This window comes from Mus caroli, chromosome 15, assembly GCF_900094665.2.
Source record: "Mus caroli chromosome 15, CAROLI_EIJ_v1.1, whole genome shotgun sequence".
Taxonomy (NCBI): Eukaryota; Metazoa; Chordata; class Mammalia; order Rodentia; family Muridae; genus Mus; species Mus caroli.
Genome location: NC_034584.1, coordinates 28,048,835 through 28,061,739, shown reverse-complemented (window position 1 = coordinate 28,061,739; position 12,905 = coordinate 28,048,835). Strand labels below are relative to the sequence as shown.

Here is a 12,905-nt window from a genome sequence, read left to right as displayed (position 1 = left end):
AGTCCCTTCAACAGTATACTGTGACCATGACCTCTTCCTGTGTCTCTTTTCTTAACTGAGGCACTCTAAGCATGATGCTTTGCCTAGCTACAGGCGCCAAAGCAACAGGCCATTATACCATGGGGAAAGCCTTCAAACCTGGGAGCCAAATAACATTTCCTCTTCATTAAGTTGCTAATTTTAGATATTTTGTGATGGTAATGGAACCTGACTAACACATTCCTTTCACCATTGTACACTGTGAACTACCACCTCCTTGATACACTCTATTTCTTTGACAGTTTACAACTTCCCTATTTTCTCCTACTTTTGTGCTATTATAAACAGATATATTTATCCTCCTCCACTAAAATCGCAAATAACAAGTATCCTTTATGGCTCCACTTTAGTCCTCCTCTTTTAAGATTTTTAGTGTGCATTGGTGTGTGCACATGCTTGATCGCCCACCAGGGCCTATGTGTTTAATAACAATGATTTCTCCTTATGTTATGTCCCATCCCAAGTTCATATGTAGAAATGTTGTCTCCACTACAATTTTTAAAAGGGATATTAAGGAGGTGATTAGGGGCTGGACAGTGGTGGCACATGCCTTTAATCCCAGCACCTGGGAGGCAGAGGCAGGCAGATTTCTGAGTTTGAGGCCAGCCTGGTTTAGAGTGAGCTCCAGAACAGCCAGAGATATATAGAGAAACCCTGTCTTGAAAAACAACAAGCTGGGCGTGGTGGCGCACGCCTTTAATCCCAGCACTCGGGAGGCAGAGGCAGGCGGATTTCTGAGTTCGAGGCCAGCCTGGTCTACAAAGTGAGTGCCAGGACAGCCAGGGCTATACAGAGAAACCCTGTCTCGAAAAACCTAAAAAAAAAAAAAAAAAAAAAAAAAAAAAAAAAAAAAAAAAAAAAAAAAAAAAAAAAAAACAACAACAACAACAAAAAAGAGGTAATTAGGTAGTGAGAGTTCTATCTGCCTTGTAAATGAATTAGCACCTTATAAAAGAGGCCAATGGGAACTAGTTTGCCTATTCTATTAAAAATGCAACAAGAAGGTATCACCTCGGAAGCAGAAAGAAAACACTCATATAAACCACATCCACTGATGTAATCTTTGACTTCCCAGCCTGCACAACTGTGACCAATATACTTATGCTGTTTGTTTTAAGTTACCCACTCTAAAATATTTGTTATAGTATCCTAAATGAATCAAGATGACTTAGAACAAGTTTTAAAAATAAAATATTTGTGAATATTTCCAACGTGGAAGACATTGATGATCTTAAAAAGTATCAGTAGTGGATGGCAGGGGAAGGCAGACAGAGGGCATGGGTAGGACAGGAGCTGATGAAGGACCACACCACGCCATCTTTGGGAAGGTTGACTATAAAATGTTAGAGAAAACAGAGAATTTCCATGAGAAAGGCAGTCAGGTAAAAGAGAGTTTACACTTTTCATGTTTTGATTAGTTCTGAGTTTTGAGATGGCAAAAATATCATATAGTGGAAGAGATTGAAAATACAAGAGAAGTAGTGCTATTGGAAAGGGTTCAAGGGTGGCTCCCTGCAGACATGCAATAGCCAAGAACTCAGCACTACATGGATTAACACTCTTTCTCACTAGAAAAGAAATGAATGAACAAAATGAATGAAATTTGGAAAAACAGATAAAGGGAAGTGATTCCCTATGATAGAAAGCATTAATATTTATTTGTTTGTTCATTTGCTTGTTTACTGTAGTGTTCCTAGAATGAATGATGTCTGTTCCCACATTAAAGAAGGTGCTTAATAAATATGTGCTCAACAAATAACTATCTTTTGCATGTCTTCATTTTCCAGTAAGTTTCTTATTTCTAACACTGGAGTTTCACTCTCAGGAACATTCCTGTTTTGTTGTGTCCCCTTCTTGTTTTACCATTAAAACATCTTGCCTCTTGGAATTAGTTTTTCTGTACATTTTCTTCTTTTTCTGAGTTTCTGTTCCCTCTTCCTTTTGAGGCTTTCAGGTCTCATCCAGCTCAGATCCTTTGAGTTTCATGTCTGTAATGCATGGTGGTTTCAATAATGGGAACTTGAACTTTTATGGGACAGAAGTTCTTTTGGACTCCCTTGCTCAATACCATACTTTATTTTCAATAATCAATCTGTGGAGGGTTATCTTATGATGGAGGGAAGGGTCTATTTGTTTCTTAAAGAGATTTTCAACTATTTACCCTGAGGCTATTCACTTTCACTCCCCATTTATGCCATCATCTCTGGACCCCTGCGGCCTTCTGCAGCACGGTCCTGGTGCCTCCCAGTTCTGAACTGCCAGTTCAGTCTTTTCATGGCTGCCAAGACTGGTGCTGTACAACCATTGCATCTTTGGGTTTTGTTGGGGTTACTGCATCACCATCCTGATGAGTTCATGCTCTACTCTTTTAATTTCACTTTATCTTGAATGTGGCAGGTTTTCTGCTCAATTTGTCATCTTTAACCAGAATTCTAGTATTTATTTCTGTTGGTCAGTGCCTTCTGTTGTCACCAATCACACAGCATTATAATGATTTCTTTTTTAATTTCTAGAGTTGTGTGAATAAATTCTTGCTCTCTTGGGCTTGAAAAACATCTTTTTCTGTGTGTGTTTTAAAAGTTTAGCCCTTGGTGTGAAAGGCTTCACAAATGCTTGTGAAGATTCTCAGTTTGTTGGTTCCCATTCTGAATCTATATTTATGTAATGTAGGTCTTTTCTTCTTGCTGGAATGGACTCTCTGGGCCTTTAGACATTCTGTTCTGGGACATTTGCTTTCCTACCGGATAGCATGAGAGGAAGAAGGCCAGGTGGTACATTGAATGACACACTGATTTCAGTGGACATTTGTAAGGCAAAGCCTATTAATGGTAAAATGGGGATTTCCAACATAAGAGGTAAAACCTCAAGGGCTGAAAGGCAAGGCCTTTTCTAAAGCCACACTTCTTGCTTCCTGGTCCCTTACTTTCTGACAGCCTCACATGGATCAATGAAAGTAAGCTCCTTCATCTCTCTGCACTGTGGATTGTATCAACTGAAAGTAGAAGTGATAATAGAATCAGGGATATCTGATTTATAACAGAGTTATATGGATAAGGCATTTCCCAGCACAAAGTGTTTCACAAATTTTACTTACACAGACTAGTAAGTGGAAAAAATATCCATAGCAAAGCTCAAGATAGTTTCTAAAGCCAAGAATAATTCTTTTTCTGTTTTTGTTTTGTTTTGTTTTGTTTTGTTTTGTTTTTTTTCAGCAAAAACTTACCTACAGTTAGATCTGTGGCTAGAGAAATTTGCCCACATTTAAGTCTCATCTCCATCTAGTCCATATGATGAGTACGTTTAGGGCTTCAAATGTGACACTCCAATAACTGGATGAGTCAGGGAGGCATATACCCATTTCCCTTATACTAAATGTAAACAAAATCTTGGGCGAAGTCAGCAAAATGAGTTGAGCAACCCATAACGATCCCCCACGACCCTTGAATACTAAGATCTGTGATGAAATGGGGACCACAAAGATGCATGTTTATTATTCCCCAAGGCATTTTGAAATGACAGTTACAAGGCACTTTTGAGATGCTAAACAAAAGAGGTATCATGAGTGTAAGATATTAATAGTGTTGTGGGTTTCAGAGAGCAACTCTTTCACACTTGTTCTGCATATGTGAATGCATCACACTCCCTTGAATAACTAGAACTATTTTTACAGCAGGATGTTACTAGGTCAGCTACTGCCTCTATATTTTCAGATCGGTCATTTTCAAACTGAAACACCCTTATAAGTCTAGATTTTCACCAGAAACAATTGACCTTTCTTTGTTCTAGGACATTCTGAAACCTAGGTCAACTGCACTGGCACATATTTATATTCAGGATAATAACTATTACCATAGTTAAATCTTATCTGCAATAAACACACTAAGAAAGAAAGGTCTTGCTAAGACTTTTCTATATGCTACACACCAAAGATTTCTGGTTTGTCCACTGACTACATATTCAGCTCTTCCCTTTTCTCAGTTTCTTGGGAGCCATTCCTTGCACAGGTGAAACATTTCCAGGTAAGATATATTGGGGGAAAGTGTCCAAGCACATTTACTCCTCCATGTACCTACATCCTCTGTAATATGTTGATAGCTGTTTCAATTAAGAGGTGCAACTTGGGGCTGGAAACATTGTTCAGTTGTATGCATGCATGGGGTATTATGATTTGAATATGAAATGTGCCCTCATAGACTCATGTATTCTCTCCTTGATTCATATGTAGAGGTGCTATTTTGCAAGGTATTATAAAATTTAGATGGCATTAGATGTCGACAGCAGGGCATGCATTGGGAAGTTATACCCAGTTATCACTGCCTTCTGTATTATCTCATTCCTGTCAACTATGAGGTGAATGGCCTCCTCCAATTCATATTCTAATCATTATGTCCCACATAAGCACACAGGACGAAACAAATCATCTAAAACTAAGAGCCTTCTTCTCTTGTGACACTTCTTTCAGCTTCTTGGAATAAAGCAAACATACTGTCTTTGATCACTGGTACCATCAACATACACACATGAACTCACATTCATATGTACATAAGTACACACATGCCTACACATGCACATACATATAGAAATGACATTGTACCAAACTGCAAGTTTAGGATTAGATTTTTGCTTCACTCTGTGAAAATATGGCTGGTCACCTAGAGACTGAAGGGCCCATGTGGACTAAAGCCAAGCCTGCTCACGACAGAGCTAAGCCAAAATCAGCCAAGCATCAGCTGTAAGCACATGTAGAGCCAACCTCTAACTGGGAAACATTCAGAATAATGAATTAACCAAATGCCCACTGCTTCAAAGTACTTAGTGTTGGGATGGTTTGTTAGGCAACATTGCAGAGACAACAAACAACTAATACACTGAAGAAATCAAAGACATAAATCTATCTTTATGTTACATAGCTGTGGTTCTGTTCCTCCTACTTATGAGCAATATACTTTAAAAGACTGTAAGTTTTTGTTTTTGTGTATAATCTTAACATAGAGCAGACATTTTATGAAATGGGTATTTGAAAGGTTTCTTGAGCGGTGGTTTCTATGACCATATTCTGAAATTTTTAACAATAAAACTGAAAGCTATCTCCTCAACTCCATTTATCCATGAAAACCTTTATATGATTGTGGTAGTTTGAATAGGTACAGCCTTAATAGACTTGTGTGTTTGAATGCTTGGCCATAGGAAGTGGCACTATTAGGAGGTGTGGCCTTGGTGAAGTAGGTGTGGAAGAAGTATGTCACTGTGAGGATAGGCTTTGAGGTCTCCTATGCTCAAGCTATACCTAGTGTGGCACACAGTCTCCTGCTGCCTGCGGATCAAGATGTTGAACTCTGGTTCCTCCAGCACCATGTCTGTGTGCACACTGCCATGCATGTTGCCGTGATGATAATTACTAAGTCTCTGAAACTGTAGGCCATCCTCAATTAAATGTTTTCCCTTTTGAGTTGCTGTCAGGTGTCTCTTCACAGAGACAAATACCTAACTCAGTGGTAAATATAGTTATTTATTTCCACTTATAAATAATGAAACTGAGAGTCAGCAAAGTTAGGTTCCAAAGTTCTCATAGCTTGAACTACAAAGAACTGGAATTTGTATCCCCAAACCATGCTCATGACTATGACACATGCTGTGCTTGTAACGGAAGAAGGCACAGCGAAATGTATGTGTGCCAGGGTATAGAGAATGGCATCCAGTAGGCAGCCTTACCTGAGCCTGAGGCAGAAGAATAGTCATCATCATCAATAGGATATACTCCTGAAGCTTCCTCAATGGAGCTGTTGTCAAGGTACATGTCCTTATCGGATGTCAGCTCTGTTCTCTGAGAAAGGAAAGATAAGCAATTCAGGATGGTCAGATTAAGAAAGGCTCTGCTTTGCCTACTGTTCACATTTTGCATATGCTGTATTGATGATCTGTCACTTTACATCTGTGTTCTGTATTCTCCTGTCTAACCACCCTTCACACACACACACACACACACACACACACACACACACACACACAACCCCAAGGAAGCTAATCTTATATAATAATGACCACACAGACATCCAAGTCTGGCATAGACTTAGCTCATTCCACCCCACTTCACTTACCTGAGTATCTGTTGTTCTAAGTTACTAAACTATCTCAGACATTCATTCTATCACAAATGAGATTACTTAGTGATTAATGTTAAGCTACAGAATGCCTAAATCATTTACGATTTTCTTGGAAACATAAAGCAAGATATTATGACACTAGGCTAAATAATCACTTAGGGACGTATACATGCCAGATACTTAGCAGGCTTGGCCATGCTTGGCTTTCTCACTACAGATAAGTGCTCTCCAGTTGCTAGGGAAAACCAGAGATTTCTGTACAGACCAGACCCACACTGACATCAGGCAAGGTAATCTGTGTGGAACAGGGCCTGTGGAGCTCATATGCCAATGGTGAAAGTCCATGGCAAGCCTACTTCTCAGGCTTGCTGGCTTAGCAAAGTTTAATGACAAACAGATAAACCCACAAGAGTACTTTTTCTTGTATTACTGGCACTTGGTGACAGCAAGTCATAGGCTTGATGTGCAGCGGGATTGAGTCACCAAGTATCCCATTTCCAGAGCCTCTCAGCTTTTCAAGAAGAGGCCATGATTAAAATTCAGTCTATGTTTGCCCAAGAAGTAACTTGCATGAATTGCAGACAGAACAGAAGTGGAATTTTTTTTAAAAAAGGATTTAGTAAATTGATATTTTACTACCAGTATCTCAGACTAGCAGTTTTTGGAACAGATGACATTCATTTTAGTCCTATTTTTAACGATCAAATTGGAATGTTTGTCCCTCATGGAATTATATTTTAAAAAATTCCCCTTACTATATTGGTTTCCACTAGATTTCTACTAAAAATAAAACTTGGTTTCAACAGTCAATATGCATGAACCTCCCTGGGAAAACTAGCGGGCACACTCTGAAAGCAACACTTGGTCCTCTCAAGTTTCAGGGGCTTGCTGGAGAGGCAGGAGGATATTAAATGTTAGCCTACAATCTCCATGGGCCTTGATGCCAAGGAACAAAGAAGGATGGGAATCACTTTGAGATATCACACTGAGCAATTAAGAGGCCACAGCCCTTAGGGATTTGGGTTGCAGCAGGCTGGTTTGCAGGCATGAGTAACACCCCTCTCACAGCAGCCAAGAATGTCCTGGAGCTGTCCAGACTGACAGTTAGATTCATCTGTAATCTGAGGCAGTTCTACAAAATACCAGTCTCCAAGCCTCTGATCATTCCATATTTTAATTCTCAAAGCTTGCAAACTGAGTAGGGACTTCTGCATACTCTAGCCTCATGCATTCTCTGACCCTATTACATTCTCAACTCTCTGGTGGGAGAAGGCTGTGCACATAGCCCCCAACATTCCTAGGATATACATTCATACATACATGAATTCAAACTACTGTAGGTTGAAAAACAGTGTGTGTGTAAATATATAATGGTACTAATGAATCTGAGGTAGGACAATCACACATTTAAGGGCAGCCTGGGCTACTTAATAAGACCCTGTCACAAAATAATGTGAATATAAATTTTTTTAAAAATCGGTACTGATAATAAACAACAGCTATTAACACAATCATTATAATTAGCCAGGAGACGACTTAAAGTACACAGGAAAAATCTGGGTATGCGGAACTGTTATTTTATATAAAAATGACCTGTAGTTTTATATAATAAAAAGTAAGCATTTGTTGGTGTACAAGGCATCTTAGACTCAACAGCAGGACCTCCCTGAAAGCCTCCCCACTGCACACTACTAAATCTTAGTGCCTGGAATAAAGTAGGTGCCCAGAAAACACTCCTTTTGTTGAACTACCTGCCTCGAGATGCTGTTGGTTTCTGCCTGGATTAAACCTTGTCTTTATAAATTACCTAAGGAACTATCTACCCTGTCAAATCCTGCCTGGTTTTCAAAACACACTGGCTTCTCTAGAGAAGTCCCCTGGTTATGAACTTGCTTTTTCTGCCTCTGCAGCACATGCACCACGGAAGAGAGAGTTTCCTGTTGTTTTTAATTAGCTCCTGCGTATTCTCCCAGCTTCTGGATGGAAACAAAGTTTTCATCCAGGTCTGGAATACCTGCATGACCTTATTCTTTGTCCAGTTCAAAGTGCAAATAAATATTTGTCAACTGAGATTACTAAATGACACTGGTTTAAGCAACCTTTGATTCAGGTTTCAGTAACATACATTGTAAGACCTCTAGGATCTTGATAGTTAAAAGCTCTTGAATTCAAGCCTGGGAGGTAACCTGTCCCACAATTCCCACACTTTGCACTGCATCTCATTAAGTGACCCAGGGTTCTTAAAGTAAGAAGATTTTAGAAACTAGTTTCTCCTTTCTTAATAACAAATATGTTTCAGTCTTTTCTTTGTTCTTTCTCAAAGAAATCTGAGATGGTAGTGTTAATAATGAGATAATTAATTCTTATATACCAATCAGGTTTTTAGTGTTACATGACCCAGTTATCAGGACAATCATTCTGTACCAATGCCTGGTAGGTGGGATTCTCTCAGAGTATCCCAGCAACATATTTTAGCACACTGAGTAGCATGAACAGCCACTGGTATAAGAGGTGGCTGCAGGGCTTGGATTATGATAGGACTTGAGATAGGGCCAGGTAACGTCTAGAGTCTGGTTGAAGCCACTTTGGTCTTATAGCATCAGGGTAGTTCAGGGCTGTCCAGATGTCTGATGTATTTGGAAGCAGCCAAAAGTATTTGTTCCTCCATCATTCATTGGGATGCAAGTAATTTTGACATCAAATTAAAATCATTCCTCCCTGCTCTAATTTCAGAAACACTGGCAACAAAGTGGAAATCAACCACATTCTTGTATAGAGTCCACTTTGAGAGCAAAAGGACCTTTTTCACCTGTATCAGCTACTGCTCTATGAACCCATTCCTCTGAAACACTGTCCCAAACAAGACAAACACCATTTCTGAAGTGTTCACACCCTGTGTTGGTAAAAGATTTTGCAGTTAACATGCTGAAAAGGCTAATAAATTATATACCAGCATTTCCTTAAGATGTGATGTGCATCTCTCTAAGGTCATGCTAAGGGGATCTCACAACTAGATATACATACACTCCCCTTGACAGTACATGCTCTGCACATGCTTAGTGGTTCAGTGGCACAGAGTGACAGTGTGGAAGTGACTGGGAGGAGAAGCACAGAGGCCAGCAGTGGAAATGTGGGATTTCATACAGAGGCTGTTTAATTTGGGTCTCATCATGGCTATGAAGAGCTGATGCCCTGGGCTAATAGGGCTCAGAGAACAAAGCTGGCCTTTCACAACAAATTCAGGATCAGAAGGGAACCTGTGGAAAGCATGGAAGTAGAGGAAACTAGCTAGAGATTGAGCCAGGAGGAACTGTCTCAACATTTTCTTCTCTACTTAACATCCTACCAATCCAATTCCCTCTATGGAACTTGGTGTTGCCTAGAGCCACAGGTGCTTGTTGTCTTTAATTAATTATGAGAAATATCTCATCTTTAAAATGCAACAGAAAGAAAGAACTCTTTGGACAAAGACACTCCTGTCTTTTACTGTGATGGATCTGACAGAGGAACAACCCCTTGGGTATTTACAAGCACTCATTGTAAGGGGTTGTTTAAAGAGACTGGTCTACTATCTAACAATTTTCCAAGCTTTTTACCATTTCCCCATATATATTCCATTTAACCTAATCATAGAAAAATGTGGAGTTCCAAAAATGGGAAAAATTCTTAAAACTTATTCTTAAGAAACTCATAATTCACAACTCTATGATCCAGTACTTGTAGGTCCTTAGTTATACAGAACGCTCAGTGGTGTATGGTGGTGGTGGTAGTGGTGTGTGTGTGTGTGTATGTATATGTGTGTGCATGTGCATGTGTGTATGTGTATTTGTTTGCATTTGTGCATACACATGTGTGTGATTGCACAATAGTGTATAGGGAAGGTGAAGACTCAAAAAAGAGTGAACATGAGCAGACACAAAACAATTCTAGACCTAAAAAGAAAAGTAGACACAATAAAGAAAACCCAAAGTGAGGCAAAGCTGAAGATAGAAAACCTAGGAAAGAAATATCAAACATAGATGCAAGCATCAGCAACAGAATACAAGAGATGGAAGAGAGAAACTCAGGTGCAGAAGATTCCATAGAGAACATCAGCACAACAATCAAAGAAAATGCAAAATGCAAAAAGATCCTAACTCAAAACATCCAGGAATTCCAGGACAGAAGGAGAAAACCAAACCTACGGATAATAGGAGTAGATGAGAATGAAGATTTTCAACTTAAAAAGCCAGCAAATATCTTCAACAAAATTATAGAAGAAAACTTCCCTAACCTAAAGAAAGAGATGACCATGAACATACAAGAAACTTACAGAACTACAAATACACTTGACCAGAAAAGAAATTCCTCCCGACACATAATAATCAGAACAACAAATGCACTAAATAAAGATAGAATAATAAAAGCATTAGGGGAAAAGGGTCAAGTAACATATAAAGACAGGCCTATCAGAATTACACCAGACTTTTCAACAGAGACTATGAAAGCCAGAAGAGCCTGGACAGATGTTATACAGACACTAAGAGAACACAAATTCCAGCCCAGGCTACTATACCCAGCCAAACTTTCAATTACCATAGATGGAGAAACCAAAGTATTCCATGACAAAACCAAGTTCACACATTATCTTTCCACAAATCCAGCCCTTCAAAGGATAACAACAGAAAAAAAGCAATACAAGGATAAAAACCACGCCCTAGAAAAGCAATAAAGTAATCCTTCAACAAACCTAAAGGAAGAACAGAATGCCAACTGTAACAACAAAAATAATAGGAAGCAACAATTACCTTTCTTTAATATCTCTTAATATCAATGGATTCAATTCCCCAATAAAAAGACATAGACTTACAGACTGGCTACACAAACAGGACCCAACATTTTACTGCTTACAGGACACCCATCTCAGGGAAAAAGACAGACACTACCTCAGAATGAAAGGCTGGAAAACAATTTTCCAAGCAAATGGTCTGAAAAAACAAGCTGGAGTAGCCATTCTAATATCTAATAAAAATGAAGTCCAACCCAAAGCTATGAAAAAGACAAATAGGGACACTTCATACTCATTAAAGATAAAATCTTCCAAGATGAACTCTCAATTCTGAATACCTATGCTCCAAATACAAGGGCAGTCACATTCACTAAAGAAACTTTAGTAAAGCTTAAAGCACACATTGCACCTCACACAATAATAGTGGGGGACTTCAACACAACAATTTCATCAATGCACAGATCCTGGAAACAGAAACTAAACAGGAACACAGTGAAACTAACAGAAGTTATGAAACAAATGGACTTAACAGATATCTACAGAACGTTTTATCCTAAAACAAAAGGATATACCTTTTTCTCAGCACTTCATGGTACCTTCTCCAAAATTGACCATATAATTTGTCACAGAACAGCCTTGAACAGATACAAAAATACTGAAATTGTCCCTATCAGATCACCATGGACTAAGGCTGATCTTCAATAACAATATAAATAGAAAGCCAACATTCATGTGGAAACTGAACAACACTCTTCTTAACGATACCTTTGTCAAGGAAGGAATAAAGAAAGAAATTAAGGACTTTTTTAGAGTTCAATGAAAATGAAGCCACAACATACCCAAAGTTATGGGACACAATGAAAGCATTTCTAAGAGGAAANCTCATAGCTCTGAGTGCCTCCAAAAAGAAAGTAGGGAGAACACACACTAGCAGCTTGACAAAACTCCTAAAATCTCTAGAACAAAAGGAAGCAAATTCACCCAAGAGGGGTAGATGGCAGGAAATAATCAAACTAGGGGTGAAATCAGTCAAGTGGAAACAAGAAGAACTATTCAAAGAGTCAACCAAACGAGGAGTTGGTTCTTTGAGAAAATCAACAAGATAGATAAACCCTTAGCCAGACTCAGTAGAGGGCACAGGGACAACATCCTAATTAACAAAATCAGAAATGAACAGGGAGACATAACAACAGCTCCTGAAGAAATTCAAAACACCATCAGATCCTTCTACAAAAGGCAATACCGAACAATACTGGAAAACCTGGATTAAATGGACAAATTTCTAGACAGATACAAGTACCAAAGTTAAATCAGGATCAGGTTAATGACCTGAACAGTCCTATATTCCCTAAAGAAATAGAAGCAGTCATTAATAGTCTCCCAACCAAAAAAAGCCCAGGATCAGATGGGTTTAGTACAGAGTTCTATCAGACCTTGAAAGAAGATCTAATTCCAGTTCTTCACAAACTATTCCACAAAATAGAAGCTGGAGGTACTCTACCTAATTCATTCTATGAAGTCACAATTACTCTGATACCTAAACCACAGTAAGAACCAACAAAGATAGAGAACTTCAGACCATTTTCCCTTATGAATATTGATGCAAAAATCATCAATAAAATTCTCGCTAACCGAATCCAAGAAAACATCAAAACAATCATCCATCCTGACTAAGTAGATTTCATTCCAGGGATGCAGGGATGGTTTAATATATGGAAATCCATCAACATAATCCACTATATAAACAAACTCAAAGAAAACAACCACATAATCATCTCATTAGATGCAGAGAAAGCATTTGACAAAATCCAACACCCATTCATGATAAAAGTCCTGGAAAGATCAGGAATTGGATGCCCATACTTAAACATGATAAAAGCAATCTACAGCAAACCAGTAGCCAACATCAAAGTAAATGGTGTGAAACTGGAAGCAATCCCTCTAAAATCAGGGACTAGACAAGGCTGCCCACTTTCCCCATACCTATTCAACAC

At 38.8% G+C, this 12,905-nt stretch overlaps 1 protein-coding gene across 2 annotated transcripts in view; it reads right to left on the bottom strand.

The window, feature by feature from the left end:
- The window catches only part of Sdc2 (syndecan 2), a 101,124-nt gene that overhangs the window by 10,898 nt on the left and 77,321 nt on the right, over positions 1-12,905 (bottom strand). Inside the window, exons 1-2 of one of the 2 annotated variants that reach the window (XM_021183966.2) lie at positions 6,138-6,229; positions 5,752-5,863 (exon numbers count right to left, since the gene is read on the bottom strand). In XM_021183966.2, the coding sequence (XP_021039625.1) occupies positions 5,752-5,836 (85 nt within the window). In that variant the 5' untranslated portion in view covers positions 5,837-5,863; positions 6,138-6,229. Of the gene's footprint in view, positions 1-5,751; positions 5,864-6,137; positions 6,230-12,905 lie in introns of those variants that run through there. The other variant, XM_021183965.2, reaches the window with a different exon arrangement.